This window comes from Amblyraja radiata, chromosome 17 (assembly GCF_010909765.2).
Source record: "Amblyraja radiata isolate CabotCenter1 chromosome 17, sAmbRad1.1.pri, whole genome shotgun sequence".
NCBI lineage: Eukaryota > Metazoa > Chordata > Chondrichthyes > Rajiformes > Rajidae > Amblyraja > Amblyraja radiata.
This window is the reverse complement of record NC_045972.1, coordinates 33,353,187-33,379,696: the sequence shown is the minus strand read 5'-3', so window position 1 is coordinate 33,379,696 and position 26,510 is coordinate 33,353,187. Positions and strand designations below refer to the sequence as shown.

Here is a 26,510-nt window from a genome sequence, read left to right as displayed (position 1 = left end):
CAAGGCAAATATTATTTTATTTTCTCTCCATGATGAAATGATGCACAAAGTAATATGACTTTGATCAGGTCACTCAGAGGCAATAAAGATGATTGGGAAGCAACATTTATACGATGTGTAAGAGGTAATTTTCTGGAGTTTAGGATTGTGGATACATTCTCTTCATCTGACAAAACTTGAAATATAAAAGTAAGCCTGATGCTCTTGGTGCACAAAATAAAAAAGTGATTCTAAACTTTCCACATTTTCACTGTACACAGAGAAGAATGTAGATTAACTAACTGGAGTGGCTGCCATGATTTTGGGCAGGGAATGGCACCAATCAAAGATTGAGACAACAGTCCGGTTGATATTATAAAACTGGGAAAGGCAAATGGGATGTTAGTCTTCAGTGGAAAAGAACTTTGGTATAACTGGAATGAAGATATTAGCAAAATAAAATCTAGCCCTTTTAGTTTAGAGATCCAGCGCCAAACAGGCCATGCCAACCAACAATTGTTCATCCGTTCACACTAGTTCTATATTGTTCTATTTTCCCATCTACTCTTTTGAGAGGTCGAATGAAGATTTATCAAATTACTGGTTGATTCCTGAGATAAGAAAGTTCCTTCTGAAGGACATTGGGTCTAATGGCTCTCTGTGTTAGAATGGCTGAGATCTGGTCCTCAGAAGAAAGCAGACCTCCTGGTTCATCCAAGGTTTCTGGTTGGGGAACAGTGAGGTGGTTTTCATGGGAGAACACTCCACACATTTCCTTATGAAGTTGGTAATAATTGGTTTGTTAACCGGGAGAGGTTTATTGCAACTTGCTCCTTGATTTGTCTTTCAGTCCAGATCTGAGGGAGCTGCATTCCAGCTTTTCTAATTTGTGACGGTAGGCAAACTGCAATGGGTTAAGGTTACTTGGTAGATTAGATTTAATGCATTCCATAACCAGCCTCTCACATGATGGTGGATGTCAAGACCACTGGACGGTAGTTGTTAAGAATTAGATCTTGCTTTTCTTTGGCAGTGGGATGATAATGGTCTTTTTTAAGCAGATGTGTACCTCAGAATGGAGGAGGGAGAGATTGAAGATGCCTGTGAACACTCCTGCTAGTTGGTCCATGCAGTTCCCAAGGACATGGCCATGGGCTCTGGACCAATTATTTTCCATGGATTCACCCTCAGGAAGGCTGATCAAACTTCTGCAACAGTGCCCCTGGGAAGAGTCACCCATTTCATGGATTGATATTTCTGCATTATATAAAACAACATTGTTTTCCATGTTTTCCATGCCTATCTTGAGAGACGTTTTGAACTAAAATTTAAGTTTAAATTGAGGACACTGATATATTTTCCAAGGGCAAGGGACTTAATGACAGTTAAGAATTAAGAGGTTTTAGAAATAATAAGTTGCCATGAAGCCAGCCATGTTTTTTACAAGTATCTTGTACTGCTACATTAAAGAAACTTACAAAGAAGAGGAATCATAAACTTAGAGTGGGTACATATACACACACATATACATTAAAACATCTTTGCAGCTTTTAAGGACAAGTGAATTCAAAGCTTGAGCAAAGCTGTATAAAACTCCACCCTGTTTATCCCCTTGTTGGGGAAAGTTGATTTTTTTTATAAAGTATTTTTATAGTTAACACAGTAGATTTAAAATCATCCAATGGTGTCTATAGAAAAAGTAATAGTCATTTACAGGAAGGTAGACACAAAATACTGGAGTAACTCAGGGGGACAGGCAGCATCTCTGGAGAGAAGGAATGGGTGACGTTTCGGGTCGAGACCCTTCTTCACGGAGCTATAGGATCTTTGCTTCTTCAGACTAATGTCAGGGGAATGGGCGGGACATAGATAGAACGTAGTCGGAAACAGTAAGACTTGTGGGAGAACTGGGAAGGGGGTGGGAATGAAGAGAGGGGGAAAGCAAGGGCTATTTGAAGTTAGAGAAGTCAATGTTTATACCGCTGGGATGTAACTGTCCAAGCAAAATATAAGGTGCTGTCCATCCAATATGCGCTGGGCCTCACTTTGAGAATGGAGAAGGCCCAGGACAGAAAAATCTGATTGGGAATGGGAGGGGGAGTTTAAGTCCTGAACAAACGGGAGATCAGTTTTAGAGCACGGAATGAGAACCGTTGTGAAATTTTGTCATTTACAGGATTTTGCTGCAAACTTGCTCTCTTAATCTCTGCTTGTTTCATATCTATTTTTATCTGAATTAATTTTAGAAGCGATAACGACCCAAGTTCACAATGGCTATTGTGCAACACCAGTTAAAATGGTGAAATGTGTGAACATTTTGCATTCTGGACCTGAGATACCAGACACCTACCTTATATATTGTTGTTATATGTTTTGAGCGTCAAAAATCAAGACAAGAGAACGTAAATGCATTGTGATGCTCTCAGTGTGTAAAAAGATAACACAAAAGTTAACTCCTGTTAATGACTTAATTTATTTCTTTGAATATGTTAGTTAATAATAAATTATTCTTTACCTTGCAATGACAAGTTAACTCCTTGTTATCTTAAGCACCCATAAAGATTTTTGATTATATTTATTCACTAAGACTTTTTGGAACAATGTGCAAAGCAAGCGATCCAAAAATTCCAGGAATGTAACTAGTTGTTTCAGATGTCAAATGACACAGCTTTTTCACAATTTGAATGTAAAACTTTAACACTTAGAATGGTTGTTTCCCCCAAATATATTACAGCAAGGAGAAAGTGCAAGACGATGATCAAATCTTCCTTGGAGCAAATAAGTGAAATCACAGGATAGAGATGGGATTGTCCTTGCTATATATCAAGGTTTAAATTTGGAAATGATACACGTGTTTGAGTTTCAGCTGCTTCTAAAATATCCCTATTGTGGGGAACATTTCCGTTTAATGTAACAATCACGTCGCCTGGAGAATCTCGCAAGGGATACGCACAAGCACTCCATGCTGTGTTATCTGCTGAGGGTGAATGTAGAGCCTCTTGTACATTTGGCTTCCCGTGAAGTTAAAAATATTTATTCAGCGCAGGAGCAGGACTCTGCAGATCATGGAGTCAAACAACAGAAAGTTGCTGAGCCACACAGCTCCCTGCCTTCACCCCCTAACAATCCTGTCAACCCCACCCCCGCCACACACACCTTGTGATTAAAACCCTGCTTCAATGTGTTTTCGAATTCTTTGAATTAGCCTCAATTTCCATTTCCAGCAGCGAGCATGTTTCTTCGCAGATGTCAACTGACGTTTGACGGTACTGAAACCGCAAAGCTGCAAGTCTGACATTTAGTTTCGTTTGCACAATATACCCAACCAAAAAAAAGTCCCTCAACATACCGTTATTCCCACCCACCATCCCCAAACCAACGCAGCTGCGTGGCTCAACAACTTTCTGTTGTTCGACTCCGCGGTCTCTCGTGGCTCCTCAATTGCGAAGTCGGTACTCAGTATGTATGGAAAAAATGAATTTAACCCCTTCCTCATTCTGGCCGTTATTTGCACAGGTATTCTTCAAAAACACTTGCACATGAAGCGACGAGTTCACTTAGCAAACTAATTGTCATTTGTTTTGTCGCTGTTTTTAATTCATTGTGTCTGGTCTTTGGAAGGTATCTGTTCCTGTGGTGTTTGTACATTAAAGCAAGTCGCCATTTCCATGGATTTGTTAAAAAATCAATTGAAAGACGAGAAAGTTTGTTGTTGTCCTGAACCTTTCCTAAATTTACACACTGTTTTCCGTTTATTTTTGCAGCATTCGCCGAGGTTACGAAGGTGCATCAAATGCCGGATAAAGTCGATGCATTGGTAGGGCAGGACGCGAGTTTGCAATGCTCGTTCGGGCTATTTAGAGATAAAAATAACATTAAGATGTATTGGTGGAAAACAGGAGCACGGGAGTTTTTCAAAGAGGGAGAAGATTCCAGGAAAGTGTTCAAGGTGGAATCTAGAGCGAGCGCTTCGCTTAAGATTGTGAACGTGAGATTCGGAGACGCCGGAATCTATTACTGCAGAGTGGAGGGTGAATACACTGGAAATGGAACAGGTGCAACCCTTGAAGTAAAAGGTGAGCGATCGTTCTCAGCGACATGCTGCCACTTTTGTTTATGAACCTGGCTCGGGGCAATGTTGATCCGGTGCAGTGCGACAGGAGACTGGAAAGGAATGAATGGAATAAAGTAGCTAAAATATAAAGTTTTCATTTACGATTCATACACTACGCGTAAATAATGGTCGCTGCCATGCAAAACCTTACAGCAATGACAGGGGGCACAAGGGAATATTGGTACCGGGCATTGTGAGACACGGAAGACCATGACATGTATAATAATGGAAGGGGGGTATTCGTAAATGAACGCGCCGAATGCACATTTTGTATCATCCCTTTATAATTCCGTGCGGCAAACGCGGGCATCGGCTGAACAATTATTTCGAAATCATTTGCAGAACACAATTGTACTTTTAAGGTATATGTCGCAACCCGCTGTGCTCTATAGCTGTAACACATCGTGTGAAATGCATTAACATTTCCCCAGTATCCGCCTGCTTCTATCCATTGAAATTGGTAACTTCCCGCAAACTTGAATGTGTTCATTAAGAGGAAATATTTGAATTTAATTATCAGTTATCGTTTACCCCTAAAGAGTACTAGTATGGGGTTTCAGTTCAGCTGGGCAGAGAAGAAGCAGATATATATTTTTTGGGGGGGGGGGGGGGGTTTAAAATCTGGATTGCCGTTGATAGTATTTGTTTTACAAACACTTTTCAGGTGTTCCATCCAAGGGGGATTGCCACGCTTTCTACAAACAGCTACTTAATACACAATTCCCGCTACTTAATAAACAATTAGGCTCCCAATTAGTTGCAGCATTCCACAGGAAGGGAAATCCATTTCCAGGCTAAACTGGAAGAGCTGCCGAAAGGGTGGAAGGCAAATTAACTGGGCTGATGGAAAATTGCGATCTGAGTTATCGATGTATATTGCATTACAAGTGGTCTGTGTAATATACTTCACGGGAGAGTAGCGTATTGATTCATGCTCAAGCATGCTGGGGTAGAATTCTATCTACGCACAGGCGCGTTCATTATCCCCTCAGAATGGACTTCCACCCGGGGAACAAAACAAAAATTCCTGGAAAGTCGGGTTGCAATGGGATAATTGCACTGAACTGTCTCCGGTTAATGCCCTACACGTGCCGTCCGACGGTGCAGTCAATTTAATAACATAAATATATTGGGGAAACTTAATTGGTGCTAACCTCAGTGACCGTATCTGGTGCTCTGTATTTAATTTGCTTATCTCCAAAACTGAACAGTTAGTCGCTCGGATAGTATAAACAATATTATAACTTTAAATTTCCCTTCCCCACCAGCCGGTTGTATTTGAGATGCATTTGTCTTTAACCGATTGTGTCTGAAGTGGGGCAGTTTGGACTAAATTTGCACAGTTCATTGACATCTTTCGTTTGGTAATGTTGCACGAAGTTAAATTACTAATCAAGCCCAGACTCATTCAGCGTTATGTTATTACATACATTGGAAAACTAGGATCGAACCGTATCGAAAGATTTTCAAAGCCAAATTGCGAGATTCTACGATTACAAATGGATCAATTCCTCCTTAAACAATGTTACAAAAATATGTGCTAGAGTTGCGCTGTTATTTCAGGGGTCGCGGGTGCCCCGAAGCGGAAGGATGATGACGGCTACTCGCCCGCTCAAGTTCCATACCTTTATTTTTATTTGATCAGTCCCAACTCTACACATTCAGTTATTCGGTTCTGGAATATGAATCCCATTCCGATTGGAAATTTTAATAATGAAATGTTAAACGTTGAAAGATACCCATTTCCCTTCCTTCCCATCCACCAATTGCCCCAGTCTCTATTTCAAACCTTGTCTTCAGAGGAAAAAGTTGGACGAGTGAATGTGCCAACCAGCGATTGACAAAACAAAAACTTAATTTCTGGACATCTCAATTTTAATCGTTGGCTGAATAGGCTCCTTTAGGGGTTATTTCTGGATATATAAATGATGTAATCTATATTCTGTAACTTGTGTTTCCAGAAAATCCTGGTTAATTTGTGCAGTTTACAAGTACTGACACTGGCCTGAAGTTAAATAACCCTTATTATAATTGCAAGGGACTCATCGACTTTCATACAACCTACTTTCTTACCGTTTTATTTTTATAAAAGCCAAATTTACTGACAGACTATCCTCCCAATGCAACATGAGGATATTATTTTATTTAAAGATGTTTCATAGTATTGAGAATGTATGCATTATTTCTGTTGCATTCTCTGTCAAAGCATGTGCCTATCCTTTAATAATATTTAATGTTCGCTGCTTTAGATTAAGTATCTATAATTGTATTGGTTTTCTTTAATTGTAGATACTTATTAGCATTTTTAACAGAGGATGCAGCAGATAAATTATACCACTGAAATGCATGATTTAAGCAGACCATCTTACTGTTTAAGAATGGGGTTTGGTGGGATGGAGTTAGTGGAAAGGGGTGAGAACAAGTGGCAACAGTGTGAATATTTGGAACAAAATGTATCATTCCTATAGGTAAAGACCGATTTCATATGAATGGTCCTGGCAACCATTTTCCCATATTATCAATTATTATTTAATTATACGATGCAAATTATATATTTTTAATATTCTAAAATGTTTCTTAATTTATCGGTAATTTATTTGGCACTTTGTTACACTTTGTAGAATACAGCTTTGTATGATAATTATGCTAAATTATTTGGCAAGTAGAGTTTATTGACATATGCCCAAATACAGTAAGTTATAAGTACAATGAACAGCTTGCTTACAACAGCATCAAAGGCAGGCAAATTAAACATAAATTATGAAAGCCAGTGCAAAGAAAAACAATGTGTAATACAATAAATTTGTGCAAAACAGATTCTGAAGAAGGGTCTCGACCCGAAATGTTGCCCATTCCTTCTCTCTATAGATGCTGCCTCACCCGCTGAGTTACTCTAGCATTTTGTGTCTACCTTCGATTTCACCAGCATCTGCAGTTCTTTCTTACACAGATTTAAAATCAAGTCCATTGTTGTGCAAGAGGTGGTCCATAGCATTTCGCTGCTGAGGAAGTATTAAGATCATGAAGGCCATTTCAAGACTTGATGGTGGAGGAAAATAGCTGTTCCTGAACCTGGTGGTGTGGGAATTTAGTGTTCTGTACAAGAAGGGTCTCGTCCCAAAACATCACCCGTTCCTTATCTCCAGAGATGCTGCCTGTTCCTCAGTTACGCCAGCATTTTGTGTTTATCTTCAATTTAAACCACCATCTGCAGTTCTTTCCTACATGTTAGTGTTATGTACCACCTGTCTGACAGTAGCAGAGAAAAGAGAGCATGAGCCATTTGGTGGAAATCATCGATGATAGATGCTGTCTTCTTGAAGAAGTGCCTTGTGTAGATGCCATCGATGGTAAACTGCATAAAGCTTATGCACTGTACAAGCATCAAAATTTCATTTTTTAAATGTTATTACATTTTGTAGAAACTAGCTTTTTATGGTAATGCTGCTGTTCTTTTGCTAAATACAAGCTTTTACTTTGTCAAGCTTTGTTTTAATAGAGACATGAATATTACCTGACAATGGAATTTTTTGATGAATGAATGAATAAGTTTATTGGCGAAGTAAGTTCGCATGCAAGGAATTTGCCTTGGTGCTCCGCGCGCAAGTGACAACATGACATACAGCGACAATTAAGAATGACACATAAAACAGTCAACATTAACAATAAAACATTATTGATTAAACATGTGAATTAAATAAAATACCACAGCCAAAGGAGGCTACAAAATTTTCATTATTGAGTAGAGCTATTACTCGTGGAGGAAAAAAGCTGTTTTTATGACTCAGCTATTTGATGAGAGAATGGTAGCTGCCTACTTTAACAATGTATTAATTTCACAAAATGAACACATTATATTTAAGTGCAAGACAGGCATAATTGGAATTCAGACTACACAACCTATATTTGGGTTTAGGCCAGGGCATCTCATTCTGTGCCAACCTAGCTCACTACTTCATTCAGTTCAGGCTGATTTACTCGAGTATATACCTACATCTTTGTTGAACAAAACCATTAAGTGTGCGGGATAGCTTCTTCCTTTCCCATTTCCAGCAAATGTACCAGGTCGTCTCCGTTTCGTTAATGTAGGCGTAAAATATAAGTAGGCAAGCTCAGAGTTAATTTGGATTCATCATGATTGGGCCAGTTTTTAATTTTATAGCCACATAGATCTTTACAGTGCAGAACAGAACACATTTACCCAATAAGTCCCCATTATAATATTTTTGTACAAGATGGTGTCAGATTATTATACCAAAATGTTCTATAGATCAGACATGCCAGCGAATAATCCCTTTAAATAATGGAGGAATGAAATATTAGAAAAGGGAATATTCTAACATTTTCCAATGTACACCAGAGAAGTATATCGGTTCACATCTTGTTTGCAATATTGAAATCAGAACATATGTTATCTTTAACATTTTCTACAGCTTCCCCAGCACCAATGACGATTATGAAATCACAAGATGCAGATGGTTCTCTGCTGTGCAAAACCTCTGGGTTCTTTCCTGCAGACTACAGCTTGTCTTGGTATAGAGATGGTCAAAGAATTACGAATGGAGTAAAAACAAACCATCAGCTTAACGCAGAGAGTCTAACTGAAGCCTCCAGCTGCTTGCACGACACAGAGCCAGCGCAGGAAGGAACTATCTACACATGTGAAGTGTCTCACTCCACGCTCCAAGCTCCAGCTTCGGCCACTTATACTGTCAACCTTGCAGGTAGAAACATCCCTCTTTTGACAAAGAATTTAATTTGTATATGATTACACTGTGTCTGGTTGATTTTTTTGTTGTAATAATACCTAGCAGGCGATGAGTTAAAATCTGAATTTTCAGAAACTGGGTTTGCATGGAGTGTCTAAGATTAATAGCAGTACACACCAGCTGCAGCTGCTAAGCTCTGTGACGTGACTTTACACTACTTCTTAAGGTCCACTTTTATTCAATATTTCCCTGGATGTAATCCTTTGCTGATGTGTTTTTGCACAATTGTTTTAACTGATGAGATATCTTAAGTTAAAAACAGAAAGTACTGGAAAAACTCTGCAGCTCCTCCAACATTTATGGAAAGATACATAGAGTTAAGAATGACCTCCAACCTGAAAGGTTAATTTTCTTTCTCTTTCCATAGATGCTGCCTGTTCTCCAGTGTGCTACTAGCATTTTCTGTATTAGATGCTGCCTGTTCTCCAGTGTGCTACTAGCATTTTCTGTATTAGATGCTGCCTGTTCTGCAGTGTGCTACTAGCATTTTCTGTATTTTTACTTCAGATTTCCAGCATCCATGGATTTATGATTATTTTCATGCCTCGGTTACTTACTCATTCTATACATGGGAGCAATATGCCACAGAATTATAGAATGATTACATCACACAAGGAGCCCTTTTAGCCCATCATGTGTGTGCTGATTTTCTACCAGAACAAATCACTAGTCTCCCCACACCAGCACATTCTCTCCGGCATTGCATTTTATTTCTGCAGCATATATTAATACAATTCATCTCTTTGATGATATAGCAGAATCTGCTTCCATTACATCCATAGGCAATGCATTCACTTTCCCCATTATTAATTACAGCCCTTTGGTCTTTGTGTTTCACTATCTCGATACATTTTCTAGCCTTCATCGATTTATATATATCCATCAAATCTCCCCTCGGCCTTCTCTTCTCCAAAGAAAGGATGGCACAGCATGTAAAGTTGCTGTCTCACAGCATGAGAATCTCAGTTTTGAACCTGACCTCAGGTCCGTGTGTAGTTTGAATGTTCTCCCTGTGATTGTATGGGTTTCTTCTGGGTGCTCCATATTTCAGTCACATCCTAAAGACGTTCAGGTTTTTCGGTTAATTGGCTTCTGTAAATTGCCCCTAGTATATAGAGAGTGGATGCGAAAGTGGTATAATGCAGAACTGGTGAATGGGTGATCGACGGTTGGCATGGACTTGGTGGGCTGAATGGCCAGTTTTTATGCTGTACTTTCAATCAATCAGTCAATCAAACAATCAATCAAAACAGTTCTATTCATTCTAAACTTCTGTCATGATTATAGCCCTAGTAACCAATTTTGTTTAACATCTTCACGTCCTTCCGATAATGTCGTGACTAGAAATTAATATAATATTTCCAGCTGAGGCCAAACAAGAATTTTATACAGATTCAGCATAAATTCCTGCTTTCATACTCTCTTTACTGATAAGGCACAGGATTGTGTTTGCCTTATTATCCACTTACCTAACTTCCCCAACCACGTTTAATGATTTGTGCACAGATCCTCCTTCTCCTGCACCCCATTTTGAAAAGTATCCTTTTCTCTTCCTCATTCTTCACAGCAAATTGCATCATGCATATTTCTCCACATTAAACTTCATCTATCACCAGCTGGTTTATATCTGGCTGTAATATATCCCTATCTTCTTTGTTAATCACAATACACCAAGTTTTATGCTATCTGCAAATATCGAAATTTTGGCTTGACCCCCTAATTCTAGGTTATTAAAATAGATTATAAAAAAAACAATGATCCTAAACTGACACCTTGAAGCACCACTATTAACAATTTAAGTCAGAAAACCATTCATTACATTGCTCTTGTTATCTTTTACTTTGCCAACCATAATTTTTTTTATTATCACCTTTTAAGGATTGTCCTTCAGCTTTGCTGATAAGTGTGGTATGGGGCACTTAACACAAAACATTGCTAGAACTGCATTAATTTCATTAACTCTATCTGTTATCTCAAATTATTTAAATATGATATGCCCTTAACAAATCCATGCTTGCAACCCTTAAACATTTCAGCCCATTAGTGAATTAGTATTTGCCTCGTTCTGCTTTAAAATTATTAACAGACTCTGTTTTCCATTCCCCTTAAAGGAAGAGTTTGCCAAAGCTTTCAGCCAGTGGAGAGAATGGAAAAATCCCCCTCGTCTGCCTTCAATATATGATCCTTTTTTTAAACAATGACAACTAATCATTCTGTGAGGAAATATCCTTTCCATTTCCACCCTGTCAAGACTTCTCATGATTTTACATTTATCAATCAGGACCCTTCTCACTCTGTTGAATCGCAGCAGACACAATCCTAGCCTGTCAAACCTTTTCCTGTAAGGCACGCATTAGTCCAGTAAACGTTCTCTGAACTACTTCTGTCATATTAGTCTTTACTTAAACAAGGAGGCCATTACTGCACTAGATTCTCCAGATGTGGTCTCATCAATTTCCGATGTAAATAAAGCAAGGTCTTCCTACTCTTGTATTCAATTCCCCCAGCAATAAAATATAATAGAAGAAAATGTTCTGACAGGTTTGTGAATTACTTGCTGCACCTGAATGCTAGATGTTTGCAGTTCATGCACCCAGATTTCCTTGCATCTCAGAACAATGATGGCACCTCATTATCTCATGGTAGCTAAACCAGAAGACTAAGACAGAGTTTCAACCCAAAATGTCACCTATTCCATTTCTCCAGCGATGCTGCCTGACCCACTGTGTTACTCCAGCATTTTGTGTCTATCGCCAGAAGACTAAAATGCAGGGGACCACAGTGACTTGGTAGTTTGGATTCAGAACTGGCTAATCCATAGAAAAGAGGTTAGTGGTGGAAGGGCATAATTCTGGTTGAAGGTGCGTGTCCAGTGGTGGTTTGCGGAGATCAGCGCAGGCACCTCTGTTCTTTTGTGATATATATAAATGACTCAGACGAAAATGTAGATGGAATGGTTAGCAAGTTTGCAGAATACACAAAAATTAGTGGAGTTGCAGACAGTTAAGAAGATCATCAATTAATACAACTGGATTTAGACCTTTTGGGTGGACACATGGCAGATAGAGTTTAATCTGGGCAAATGTGAGCTGCTGCACATTTGATGGTCAAATGTAAGAGGATATAATGACAAAACCCATAATAATATTGATGTACAAAGGGGTCTTGGTGTCCAAGTACAAAGCTCCCTGAATGTAGCACCAGAAGTGGATGGTATTAAAGAAGGCACAGAGGAAGGAACCACAGATGCTGGTTTAAATCAAAGATAGACACAAAAAGCTGGAATAACTCAGCGGGTCAGGCACCAGGTCAGAAAAAGGTCTGAAGAAAGGTCTCGACCCAAAACGCCAGCTATTCCTTTTCTCCGGAGATGCTGTCTGACCCGCTGAGTTACTCCAGTCTTTTTGTGTCTATCTTTGTATTAAAGAAGGCATCTGGTTTGCTTGACTTCAGAGGTCAAACCATTCAGTATAAGAATCGGGAAGTCATTTGGCACCTGTGTAAAGCTTTACTTGTGTCACATTTGGAGTATTGTATGCAATTCTGATTACCACATTACAGGACAGGAAAGTAGTGCAGAATTTGGAGAAGGTGATGAAGAGGTTGACCAGGATATTGCGTAGATTAGTGAGTGTTAGCTATAAGGAGAGGTCGGACAAACTTGGATTGTTTTCCCCGGAGCGTTACAGGCTGAGAAGAGACCTGATATAGGTTTACAAAGTCATGAGAGGCAAAGATAGAGGAAACAATCAAACCAGACATAAAATGCTGGGGTAATTCAACGGGTCAGGCAGCATCCCTGGAGAACATGGACAGGTTACCTTTCGTATCGGGACCCTTCTTCAGAATCTTGTTCCTAGGATGGAAATGTCAAACACAAAGTAGCATTGGTTCAAGCTGAGAGTGGGAATATTTAAAGGAGTAGTGCGCTGCAAGATTTTTTGCATAGAAAGTAATGGGTGCCTGGAATGCGCTGCCAGTTCTGGCGGCTGAAGCAGTTTTGATAATAACAGATCAGAGTCTTTTAGAGTGGCACATAAATATGCAGGGACTGGAGGGATATGGATCATATGCAGGCAGAAGGTTTTAGTTTGATTTGGTATCAAGCTCAGCACAGGCATCATGGGGCAATGGTCTATTCAGTGCTAATCCATTCTGTGTTCTAACATTCATAAAATGTATTAATTGGTCAAAAATGTAATTGCTTAAATTTTGTGTGAAGAATTTGTTCTGTATTTTTCACATTATAACAGTTTAAAATAACTCCATTAGTTAACTCAAAGGTTTTGAACCCCACCAACCAGTAATGGGACTGAGATTCTCAAAACTCTTTATACGTTAGGTTGAGGTATTATATTTTAAATGAGCTTAATCACACTATTTGTTTCTGTTGGTTTGAATATTGGTTTGAACATTAGTGCTGTTTTTGCACAGGGAGATTTACTTTATAATATAGTTTTATGCAGATCCCTCAGAATGTCGTAACCTCCCAAATCATCATTTGACTTGAGAGTACAAGTGATTTTATTTCTGTTTTATATCTGCTTTCCAGATGTCAGTTCAAAAACTACTTTACCTTGGTGGATTCCTCTTTGTGGAGGACTGTCTCTACTGCTTCTGATTATTGTAGCAATAGTCAGTTATAAACTCTGCAAAGGTAAGGGACAATCTCTTTTCAATGATTTTAGTGTTACATTGATTCACTAATTATAACAAGCAAAAAAGTTATTGTAAATTAATCAGATAAAAACATTGTTATGTTTTTTATTCTGAGCTGTACATTGTAATAGGATTAAGTATTGCAAATTGGACACTTCCACAATGGGCATTGAATTTTCAGCTTAGAGTGCCTTTTAAAGCAAAGTATTCAGTGTATTTACTGCTCTTGGATATTTATTGCTGTTATGTGGAGAGAACTAAATTGATGAAGGTTGGTTTTTGTGGTGAAAGGGATTTTAGGAGGAAGTCAAAGCCATCAATTTGCCATTTTTGATTGAACGTAGCTTGAAAGTTTGGCCATGTCTAGCATTCATGTGTTAGGGATGTCATGATTGAGATGCAGCTTCACTTACAACGAGATTTTGTGGGATTTGCAGAACTTTCATTTGATTGATTTGTGTGAGATTGTTCAGCTCCGTTAGTTACATGCTGCATTTGTTGTTTAACACAATTGTAGCCCAACATTGCAGCCTCACAAAGCTAACATATCGTCATTTTTGATTTTGCCTAGTACTGCTTTTGGCATGTCCTTCTGCATTCCCCATTCAACTAATGTTGAATGCCAGCATGCAAGTAATGATCTGTTTCCATAAAGTTAACGTTGTGTTCCCTTCCATCAATGCTATCATGAACAGATGTATCTGCCACAGGTGAATTGGCGAGAGTGAGGTCAAGTGTTTTTATTGGTTGTGTTGGTTCACTCACTATCAGCTATGGACTCGTTTTCAAGAGTCAGCCAACACACGTGCTACAAGCCAAGTTTGGGATGGAGAGCCCGCAGCCACGGAATATTTTGTCTTTACTACTTCAAATTATTGTTCAACAAGAAGGATTGTTGGGAATTGTGGCAGCTGCAATCGCCAGGCAAGTGAAGAATATTCCATCGCACTCCTAACTTGTGCTTTGTAAGTGCTAAAAAGAACTCGGATGTTAGGAGTGCAAGCAAGTTACCATAGGATATCCACTATCTGGTCTGCTTTGTGGGCACATTGTTTATCTATGGTTCAGTTGAATTTATGCTCAAAGGTGACCTTCAGGATGTTGTTGGTGGGGCATTTAAAGATGGTAATGGCATTGAATATCAGGGTTACATGACGCTAGGTATCAGCTAATAAAAGAAAGTGATTCTTAAAAATTGCTCCAGTTTTTCGAGTTCGTTATGTTCCTTCCCACCTCCAATCTTCTGACATAAAAACTTAACAAAATTCTGAGTAATCTTGGGCCATAGCTCAAGTTTCTTAACACAATTAAGGCTACTTTCATCCTCATGGCAAGATCGGAGTATTAAATTGAAGAAAAGTTAGCTTTGATTTATTATTATTTCTTTAGGCCAGATGTATGTGATGGAGCTTCTGTTTTGTGCAGCAAAAGAAAATGCTTCGTGTTTTAAAATGGAGATGTAAAAGTTGGCCGATGAGCTGCTGAGCACCAAATTCAACTTGCACCTCAATGCTGCAATCCTTTTTATATTTCCCAAATTAATTGTCTTGTTCTTTTCTGGCTTCATGAATGAAAGTGATCAAGTTATGAATAATTTCTGGTTTATCTTATTCATCAGAACGTGGAATCTTGCAGAGAATTCCTGCCCGTACAGAAAAGTACAGCCTTCCAAACAAACACAACATCTTTGTACCATTTAATTGAAACCCTCTGACATTAATTGACTAATCATCATATTATATTGTTCAGTTAGAACAATATACAAGAAGTACATTTATAGTGTCCTGGCCTTCTTGCATATTAAACATGACTCCACTTTACAATTTTTTTCTACCATTGAACTCGTGTGCAAGGATTAAAAACAGAGAAAACAATATATTGCCAATCTGTTAATACGGACGATTATATCAGAAACAATACAGCCCACTGGTTTTCCACATTTGAACACCAGACAGACATTATTTCACGGGTGCACCTTTTATATATTTAAATGGTAGTGAATATTTCGATGAAAATTTCTGGTTGATAGCCTGGCTCCTCCCCCAAACCTCCACCCTCATCCTGGTCTCTATCCTTTTTTAACTTTAATTGGGATATTGTTTGATTGTTTCAACATTATTGTCCTTATAAATCAACATATCTTGCCTTTTATCTTTTACTAAATCTATTGTCTTTCATCGTGTGAAATTCTCCATTATCTCTCGCTTGTCTGAAGTACCTCCACCACTAAATTTGCTTTCAGGAAGCTTCATTTCCTCCTTACAGCCAAAGGATGCAAGCCTGGGCAATGTCATATGGAGGACAGGCTGTTGCCCATGCAGCACGTCCCCCCTCACCACGTCGCTGCTCGATCCAAAGGAACAGCAGGGCCGTTACAGTTTGGCACCAGCGCCGTCGCAGGAGCTGCCATAGCGAGGTTGTAGACAACAACGAACTGCCTTAGGGGCTCCGACTCCAGATTTTCTTGAGGTTTACTCCTGGAGCCTTTTCCAAGACTGGATATGGCCACAAGGCAGTGGAGGTTTTAAATCAGAGTTTTCCCTCTCCTCGATGGACTGCCTTCCCAGGCTGATGAGCCCCATCTGCCCATATGGGGGCAAACACAGGCAAAATGGACGTGTAGATGGGCACCTTGGTCAGCATGGACGAGTTGAGTTGCAGGGCTTGTCTCCATGTTGAATGACTCAATGACAATGCTAAATCGGGTGGGGGAAAAAAAGTTTTAGATTCAAGAATGTTGATTTAAAAAAAAAAATTCTTATGGGGTTTGTTATCTGCATTCTCTAGTTGACCACATGCGATAACTGACTTGATACTGCTACCATCTCTCTGCCCCTGCCCCATTCCCTGATCTACAGTTGTATTTCACTTTCACATTCACATTTAATTTTTGGAGTTGTGTTCCTGTTATGTATAACCATGTGGAATATGAATGGCTCCATATGTAGCATAGTGACAGGAAAGATATTTGAGCACAAGACCTTGAATTATATCCCACGCAAAGGAGTGCTTGTTATCTCGTTTGAATTTTTAAATAGAGATTTCATCTATTTCTCAATAAAATCCAAACAATTTACGAACATTTTAGGAAGAGCTGAGATTCCTTCACTAAATCCTCAGTCAGTGTTTATCCCACATTAAAATCACTGACTGTGGTTATATATTTGAATCATCCAAGCACAGCTTGAGAGCAGTCCTGAACTACTATCTACCTCATTGGAGACCCTTGTACTATCTTTGATCAGACTTTACTGGCTTTATCTTGCTCTAAATGTTATTCCCTTATCTTTACATCTGTACACTGTGAATGGCTAGATTGTTATCATGTTTTGTTTTTCCGCTGACTGGTTAGCGCGCAACAATAGCTTTTCACCGTACCTCGGTCCCTGTGACAATAAAGAAAACTTGTATTATGTTACTGTTGTTCATAGAAACATGAGTATAATGGGTACTCATAAAGTTACAGGGACTACAATTTATAATTTGTTGGTTGCAGAGAACTTCAGTTCTTTTGAAAGGTTAAAGTGCATTAACTTAAAGTTGATTAATTGAGCGTAGTGAAAACTTGTTATGTTTTCACCCTCCCCTCGTGACGTCCCTCTTTCCGATACAGAACAGTCTGTCCTCTAAAAAGGCCTTACCTTTATACGCCTCCACCCCCACGTCAATGAGTTCCGGGCTCCATGACGTAGAGCTCTTTTACCTCCGGGCATTTTTCTATGGAAAAGTGTCCGCATTAAACGGTGATGACCCCTTCTCTTGTCTGCAACATTACCCTTCCTCTTGGACTCCCTCTGCTGCTTTTTGTTTCTAACTGTCGGCACAACATCAACTGTCTTAACTTATCTACTCCCCTCAGACACTCCAACATCACAAGCTCTGAATGAACAGCCCTCTGCTCACTTAGCAATAATCCCAACAAAACAGGGATGCTGCTTGACTTGCTGAGTTACTACAGCAATTTGAGTCCTTTTGTATATTAACCACCATCTACAGTTCTTTGTTTCTACATAGTATTTCATGCATTTCTTCCAGATTCCCATTCCCATCAGTCATATAGCGTGCAATTCAGGGCCTTTTCACAAGGGGGAAATTCTGACCTTGCCAATGACGTATATGATCACCCACAGTCTGTGACAGTAGCCAGACTTTTAAGGAGATGGTTCCTGGTCCCACTATACTAAATTTTATCACACCTACCGCCTTGTAAACAACAAGTACGAGACAGGGAATTTTATTCGATCATCCCACTCTTTAGTCTTTGGACACAAGGACAATTTTAGTAATCCTAACATCATCTTGATGCTATGACTGAGATTTGCTGGGTCAACATTGCTTAGTATTAGTAGTAGCGTGTCAGATTAGTAGTAGCGTGTCAGATTAGTAGTAGCGCGTCAGATTAGTAGTAGCACGTCAGATTGTGAAGGTAAAGTTTCTTTGGGAATATTTCTGCATTTTCTAATTTTCAGTGAAAAATTTGCACCTTATTTCATGTTATTTTACTTTCAGCACGTAAAGGCAAGGTACAAATGAAGACCTGCGTACGTTGCACTCAACCTATCGTGGCAAATCCTAAAAATCTGAAAGAGGAAACAGTTAAAGGGAATACACAGATGACACAGTGGAACCCAATCACAACAGCAGACGTTACCGATACCACGCCAAAAGTAAAAAAACATCGTAAAAGGAAAAATGGCCCAATGAATATTTGATATTTTTTTCAATCTGAGAAGCATTTTATAGTAATTATTATAGATTATTTTACATAACTTTCAATGTTTGTACACCGTGCACTTCTTGAAACTCAAAGAAAATCCAATTTTATGAGGTCATCAGATAACTGCATTTTATATATTTATTCGCTGACGCTGACAAGAACATTGTTCACATTTTCAAAATTGCAGAATTTATAATGGTGTTTACTGACTTATTCTAAATATGAAGATAGAGACAAAAGGCTGGAGTAACTCACCGGGACAGGCAGCATCTCTGGAGAGAAGGAATGGCTGATATTTTGGGTCGAGACCCTTCTTAGGGGCAGACGTCTCGACCTGAAACATCACCCATTCCTTCTCTTCAGAGATGCTGCCTGTCCTGCTAAGTTACTCCAGCTTTTTGTGTCTATCTTTGGTTTAAACCAGCATCTGCAATTCCTTTCTACGCATTTATTCTAAATATGGTTGGAAACGGGATTTTAGAAGGTCATTCACATTTGTTGTTTGTTGTTAAACCTTTGAAGAATCCAGACATACAATGTCCAGTCCAGCATGGAACTTTTGTCCAAAATAAACAGCCTTATTGAATGGCACGGTTGTGTAACGGTAGAATTGCTGCCTTACAATGCCAGATACCCGGATTCGATCCTGACTACGTTGCTATCTGTATGGAGTTTGTACGTTCTCCACATGATCAGCGTGGGTTTTCCCCTGGAAGCTCTGTTTTCCTACCACACTCGCAAGACCTATAGATTTGTAGGCTAATTGGCTTGGCTTAAATGTAAATTGTCCTTGGGGGGTGTAGAATAGTGCTAATGCGCAGAGATCACTGGTTGGTGTGGATTCGGTGGGCTGAAGGGCCTGTTTCCTGTGCTGTATCTCTAAACTAAACTATTCAAAACAAAACTAATTGGGTTTCTTTGATCATCATTCATACACATTGTGTGGATTTCCGGGCCTTTTCACTAGGGGAAATTTTGACCTTGTCCAATGGCGTATATGATGGCGAACAGTAAATGATTAATTGTTTAATTATTATTTCTGTTATCTGCTTTCCACAAATATAAGGAATTGTATGGTCACTTTTCATACCAATATATAGGATAGGCTTTTGTTCGCACATGTGATATAAAGTTACATTTTATTCAGACACTGTGCTTTGGATAAAAAATTGTTGAATAAAGTGTGAAATTTCATTCCACAGTGTGTTGCATTCAATTGCACATTGAAGGATAGTAATGTGATCAACATTCACGGAAAATGCTATAAACATTCAGCAGACTGACCCCATCTGTAGACAGTACAACAGAGTTAATGTTTCAGGTTGAAGATACTTTATCAGAACTGGTAAAGTGAGAAAATTAATTAGGTTTAAATTGAAGAAAAATTGATGAACCAAGAGAATACCTAAGGTAGGAAGAGGCCAGGGTTGCAATAGGTATATAGGCCTGTTGCAAAGCTGCCTGATTGTTAGATTCATAATAGAAGTGAGAGAAAGAAGAAGAGGGAATGAACACAAGGATATGTAAAGCAACTAAACGTTTTCCATGTATGTTGCAGAAAACTGAGGCCAAAAGGGGAATGGTGGGCAAGGCCAGTAGATCATTCAGTATCTGTGGAGTGAGAAAAAAATCTGTTAATATTACAGATAGTGCTTCAACACTCATCCCGGGTCATCTGATTGATGCTTGAATCCGAGAATTTTCAGGGTATATGTAAAATAGGTAAAATTGTTCCATGGTATAGGAAAAATAGGTAAAATAGTTTGGGCATTAATATAACTATCTGATGGACAATCATCTGCCATGCATTTACCACAATGTGATTTCCACAACTGCCTTCAATGTTCACTCCACAATTTTCTTTTGCAGAGAACATTTCAATGTTGTGATTTCCTAAGTCACCTTGCGCATTGCTGCGTATACCTCAGTTACAGCATTCCACACTAATTATTGCAAGTGAGCAGAGAGACAAGTGACTCAACCTTTTCAGTTTACTTTTTCAGTCGGCAGCAATTCTGATTTCTCTTGAATACATTTGCAACCAAGCAATTTCTACTTGCTGTATATTTATTTTATTTTCATGCATATTATATATGCTTTGATTAAATAGCTGCTGTCAATATAATAGCTATTAATTTTCACAGACTTTGAAAGTGCAACTATGGGTGTAATTATACAGTTATGTCTGTTTACATAATTTCAGAGCTATCTTGGTTGTGTCCCCATGGAGGTAACAAATAAAGCTTTTTGTTAAACGCTTGTCTTGTGAGATATGCTTTCATTTTACTGTTAATAAGTCAGTACATAAGTTCTTCCTTTGTAAACAAGTGTGCAGTTAAAGTTGATTTGTTCTGCTGATTAGTGTATCCCCCAAATCAAAAGTGGATGTGTCATTTTCAACAACTTAGTGATAATATTGAATTCATTCAATCCAGTACTGCCTGCAATGTGTACTGTAACTTGTGAAATGTCTGCATTTCAGCAGCTACATAGGAATATTAATAATAGGAGCAGTATCTGGTCACTCAAGACTGTACCACGATTCAATATGATTGAGGCTGATCAGCCCAAGGCCATTTCATTTCTGTGCTTCTTCATCTCACCACAGGTGGCATGGGGGAACAGCGGTAGAGCTGCTGCCTCACAGCGCCAGTGACCCGGGTTTGATCCTCACTACGGGGTGCTGTCTGTATGGAGTTTGCACATTCTCCGCCTGACCTGTGTGTGTTTTCTCCGGGTGCTCTTGTTTCCCCCCCCACACTCCAACGCTCCAAAGACGTGCAGATTTGCAGATTAATTGGCTTGGGGAACATTATAAAACGTCCCTGGTGTTAGTGAGGGTGGATCACTGGTTGGCGTGGACTCATTGGGCCAAGTGGCCTGTTTCTGCACTGTATCATTAAACTTAACTAAACTAAACACCAGTTGTCAATGCAACATACTGTTTCATTTTGAAATATGTGAATCACTTTAATCAGTATTCCTTTGTGATGTAAGGGTTAAATGTGAAGACGTATTGCCCATCGCGTTTGAATAAACTAATTTTTATCAAAAATCCACAGAGCAGTATCTACTTCAATTGATGTGGTTTCTAATATGTTCCACTTGTATTGCAATGCTTCATTGCACTGGTTCCAGTTAAGGAAGGAAATGGTTGGTGCCTACTTAGCTTTGAGCAGATGGTCACCGTGGGCTACAAACTTCCTGTTCATTGAGCTTTCTAAAATACCATTGTGTGTAAAAAAAAATGTCAGGTACATTTCTTCAGGGATTTCTTGGGTTTGTTTTCACGAAGATAGTGAAGAAAGCAAATCAATAAAATGTTTGTCTGCTTTATTTAGTTTCATATGTGCAGTTGATTTATCTTTCTTTATTACAATATACATAATCGATACACTGCGTAGGATATCCACCCCCCACCCCCAACCCAACCCCCCCCAAACAGAAAAGGTGGATAAGGCAGTATGACCAATTACTAAACTTAAATCACATATTCTCATATAAACCTGAAGTTTCAGCTCGGTATCTGCACGATAGAAGGCATCCAATCTGGATGTCCCAGAGCTTGGTTTAGCAAATGCATTGGCTAAGACCTCAGGGAATTGCAGAGTTGGAGATGCATCGCAGCCAATTATGCAAACCAACCTCTGCACCCCCCCCCCCCCAAACTAAGCACCCCCTCTCCCAAAATCCATCCATATATTTAGTTTATAAATGTTCTATTACAGAAAGAGTCTGGTCTCAGGAAAGAGGTTAAAAATATCAAAATGTTAAGGATAAACCACCACAACAATATTTCCTGTTATAACTGAAAATCTGGTCATATTTTAAGATTTCTATTACACAAGTACAGAAGCAGGAAACCTACCTCATGATTTTTAACTTGAAGAGGCAATGAGTTTTATGGACATTTAGGCAGACAGATTGAAACATAGAAACATAGAAAATAATTGCAGGAGTAGGCCATTCGGCCCTTCGAGCCTGCACCGCCATTCAATATGATCATGGCTGATCATTCAACTCAGTATCCCGTACCTGCCTTCTCTCCATACCCCCTGATCCCTTTAACCACAAGGACCACATCTAACTCCCTCTTAAATATAGCCAATGAACTGGCCTCAACTACCTTCTGCGGCAGAGAATTCCAGAGATTCACCACTCTCTGTGTGAAAAAAGTTTTCCTCATCTCGGTCCTAAAAGATTTCCCCCTTATCCTTAAACTGAATTGAGAATGCTTGGGTATAATTAAATTACCTGCATAACTTATATCTCCAAAATCTGTGATCCTGTAAGTCAAATGACACAAGCCTATGAATAAACAGTACTTCAAAACTTCCTCTTGATTTTTGGTGTAATAGAACTGCTTTGCAACCAGTGTCAGAAGGTCAACAAAGTTGCTCCGTCATTGGTTTAAGTATGAAAATGAAGCAAATATCTCTGCCCCTAGTTGAGAATGGGGCTGACCCATTTATCCAACTCAGTTTTTTTCATGTAAATAATAAATAAAATCTGATTTCAGCCACACTTAATTTCATATTGTAAAAACAAGGAACTGCAGATGCTATTTAATGCCAAAGGAAGACACAAAATGCTGGAGTAACATAGCAGGTCTGAAGAAGGGTCCCAACCCAAAACATCACCTATGCATATTCTTTAGGGATATACCTGACCTCATTTAGATATTCTGTCATTTTGTGTCTTTCTTTTACACTTAATTTCCATTTAGTTCATTGTTTGTAATTGGTACAGGAGTGAGAATGGAATGAAAGATGATAGTGTGCAAAATTTAATGGGCAGGCTTCCTGTTTATCATTGCCAATGTAATGGACTAGTGCATTTATAAGCTGCATAATGCTTGAATACTTCAAGATACCATGGTTCATCGTTGTATAATTTTCCAATGGATCACTACTTTCGTTAAAGTGCATCCTTTTTATAAAAGTCAGTGTTTAAAATTGTTCGAGTTAATGAAATACCTATACGTGCAGTTGCCTTGATTTAATGAAACCATCAAATAGTGCCACATGGAGGTCACTTGATCTTGGGTGCATGTGTGATGCTTGAAAATGCTATAAAATTTAGCTCGAGCCCCATTTTATTACCAATAATTTGGCAAATTAATCCCCCGCAAATGAATTTCCAATGGCCTTTTGTAAACTCTCTTTTAAATTGATTTTGTCAGATAATCCATCAGTTGGTGCATCTGAGATCTTAACAACACTCCGTGATAGAACATTATTACCAGCTTGTGTTGGAAGGAACTACAGATGCTGTTTTAAATCGAAAATAGACACAAAATGCTGGAGTAACTCAATGGGACAGGCAGCATCTCTGGAGAGAAGGAATGGGTGATGTTTCGGGTTGAGACCCTCCTTCAGACGTGTAATTAAACAAAATCAAAATTACACTGGAATGATAATTTTAATTATAAAGATGTTGCCGTAGAGAAAGACATCAGCCTGAATATCAATTGTGTTTCACAATGCTCATAACAGGTTACAATATAATGAACATAGTACTGATATATGGAGCTTATTACTCAGAAAAAAACATCTTATGTTCTCAACAAACCCATGGTGTTCTTCCCAAGAGGCTTCTCCTCATGATACTGCATCATAACATGGCCGAAATGGACTTTAGATTTGACAAAGTTCTGCATAGTAGGCTGGTAGAGAAGGGCACTTGGGAGGCAATGTTAGTGGACTGATGAGTAAATGTACAATGGACTGCACATGACATTGACGAAAGAGTGGATAGCAAAGAAGATTGTAAAATAATACAGAGCGACAACGATCAGTTGGAGAGTTGGGTAGAGTGGTGGCAGGTGGAACCTAATCCAGGCAAGTGTGAGATAATGCATTTTGGGACATGAAAATCAAACAGTATACAGTGGCTTGCAAAAGTATTCATACCCCTTGAACTTTTCCACATTGTGTCACGTTACAACCACAAATGTAAATGTATTTTATTGGGATTTTATGTGATAGACCAACACAAAGTGGTGCATAATTGTGAAGTGGAAGGAAAATGATACATGGTTTTCAAATTTTTTTACAAATAAAAATCTGAAAAGTGCGGCATGCAAAAGTATTCAGCCCCCTTTACTCTGATACCCCTAAATAAAATCCAGTGCAACCAATTGCCTTCAGAAGTCACCTAATTAGTAAATAAAGTCCACGTGTGTAATCTAATCTCAGTATAAATACAGCTGTTCTGTGAAGGCCTCAGAGGTTTTTAGAGAACATTAGTGAACAAACAGCATCATGAAGCCCAAGGAACACACCAGACAGGTCAGGGATAAAGTTGTGGAGAAGTTTAAAGCAGGGTTAGGTTATAAAAAAATATCCCAAGCTTTGAACATCTCGCGGAGCACTGTTCAATCCATCATCCGAAAATGGAAAGAGTATGGCACAACTGCAAACCTACCAAGACATGGCCGTCCACCTAAACTGACAGGCCGGGCAAGGAGAGCATTGATCAGAGAAGCAGCCAAGAGCCCCATGGTTACTCTGGAGGAGCTGCAGAGATCCACAGCTCAGGTGGGAGAATCTGTCCACTGGACAACTATTAGTCGTGCACTCCACAAATCGGGCCTTTATGGAAGAGTGGCGAGAAGAAAGCCATTGTTGAAAAAAAGCCATATGAAGTCCCGTTTGCAGTTTGCCACAAGCCATGTGGGGGACACAGCAAAAATGTGGAGGAAGGTGCTCTGGTCAGATGAGACCAAAATTGAAGTTTTTGGCCTAAATGCAAAATGCTATGTGTGGCGGAAAACTAACACTGCACATCACCCTGAACACACCATCCCCACTATGAAACATGGTGGTGGCAGCATCATGCTGTGGGGATGCTTTTCTTCAACAGGGACAGGGAAGCTGGTCAGAGTTGATGGGAAGATGGATGGAGCCAAATACAGGGCAATCTTGGAAGAAAACCTGTTAAAGTCTGCAAAAGACTTGAGACTGGGGCAGAGGTTCACCTTCCAGCAGGACAATGACCCTAAACATACAGCCAGAGCTACAATGGAATGGTTTAGATCAAAGCATATTCATGTGTTAGAATGGCCCAGTCAAAGTCCAGACCTAAATCCAATTGAGAATCTCTGGCAAGACTTGAAAATTGCTGTTCACAGACGCTCTCCATCCAATCTGACTGAGCTTGAGCTATTTTGCAAAGAAGAATGGGCAAAAATTTCAGTCTCTAGATGTGCAAAGCTGGTAGAGACATACCCCAAAAGACTTGCAGCTGTAATTGCAGCGAAAGGTGGTTCTACAAAGTATTGACTCAGGGGGGCTGAATACTTTTGCACGCCACACTTTTCAGTTTTTTATTTGTAAAAAAATTTGAAAACCATGTATCATTTTCCTTCCACTTCACAATTATGCGCCACTTTGTGTTGGTCTATCACATAAAATCCCAATAAAATACATTTACGTTTGTGGTTGTAACGTGACAAAATGTGGAAAAGTTCAAGGGGTATGAACACTTTTGCAAGCCACTGTATATACAGTAAATAGCTGAGACTTCAGGACTGTTGGTGTACAGAAGGACCTTGGGATACAAGTTTGTAGCGCCCTGAAAATGGCAACACAGATGGGTAGGTGTAAAAGGGATTGTGTGTGTTTGCCTTCATCGATAAGAGTTGGGAAAACAATTTTGCTGCTGTACAAACATTGGTCAGGCTGCACTTGGTGTGTTGTATGCAGTTATATTAAATGTGATAGCTGGCTGGAAATTAGTTGTGAATTTAATAAAATCTATGAATTGTGTCTTCCATTGTTAAACATCCTCACTCCTACACTTCTAATGGAAGGAAGGTCATTAATGAAATAGCTGAAGATAGTTGTACCCAGGACACAGCACAAAGAAACTCCTGCAGTGAAGTTTTTATGGTGACATGATTATACCCATTTACTTTCTAATTCATAACCCTTTCCAGTTAGTAGTTTATTCTTCACATTTCTTTTTCTTTCCTTGTTCTCCCTTCCATACTATATTGCTTGCTTTTTTCCTGCTTTGATTTTTACCTGCCACTGGTCTCAGCATCTAACAGATGATTTATTTCATTTTTCTCCTTACTCTTCACCGACATTCCTAGTTTTCTATCACCTGGATTAAAAAAAATGTTTCCTTCATCCCAATAGACAATAGAAAATAGGAGCGGGAGTAGGCCATTCAGCCCTTCGGCCCTTCGAGCCAGCACCGCCATTCACTGTGATCATGGCTGATCGCCCGCAATCAGTACCCCATTCCTGCCTTCTCCACATATCTC

The 26,510-nt window shown here is 39.2% G+C and overlaps 1 protein-coding gene across 1 annotated transcript; it reads left to right on the top strand.

Moving 5' to 3' along the window:
• Positions 1–2,500: 2,500 nt before the first annotated feature.
• Positions 2,501–18,512, top strand: LOC116982698 (tyrosine-protein phosphatase non-receptor type substrate 1-like). Its single transcript, XM_033036063.1, has 5 exons — positions 2,501–3,495; positions 3,744–4,055; positions 8,527–8,817; positions 13,415–13,519; positions 18,031–18,512. The coding sequence occupies exons 1-5, from the start codon at positions 3,441–3,443 to the stop codon at positions 18,231–18,233; spliced, it is 966 nt and encodes a 321-aa protein (XP_032891954.1). The 5' UTR covers positions 2,501–3,440; the 3' UTR covers positions 18,234–18,512.
• The last annotated feature ends 7,998 nt before the right edge of the window (positions 18,513–26,510 follow it).

What these genes read in the sequence shown, in the direction of transcription:
- LOC116982698 (XM_033036063.1), top strand. Translation starts at nt 3,441, where the DNA reads ATGTATGGAAAAAATGAATTTAACCCCTTCCTCATTCTGGCCGTTATT. An exon ending in TCTGGCCGTTATTTGCACAG is followed by an intron (nt 3,496 to 3,743) that starts GTATTCTTCAAA and finishes TTATTTTTGCAG; the next exon opens with CATTCGCCGAGGTTACGAAG. An exon ending in CAGTTATAAACTCTGCAAAG is followed by an intron (nt 13,520 to 18,030) that starts GTAAGGGACAAT and finishes TTTTACTTTCAG; the next exon opens with CACGTAAAGGCAAGGTACAA.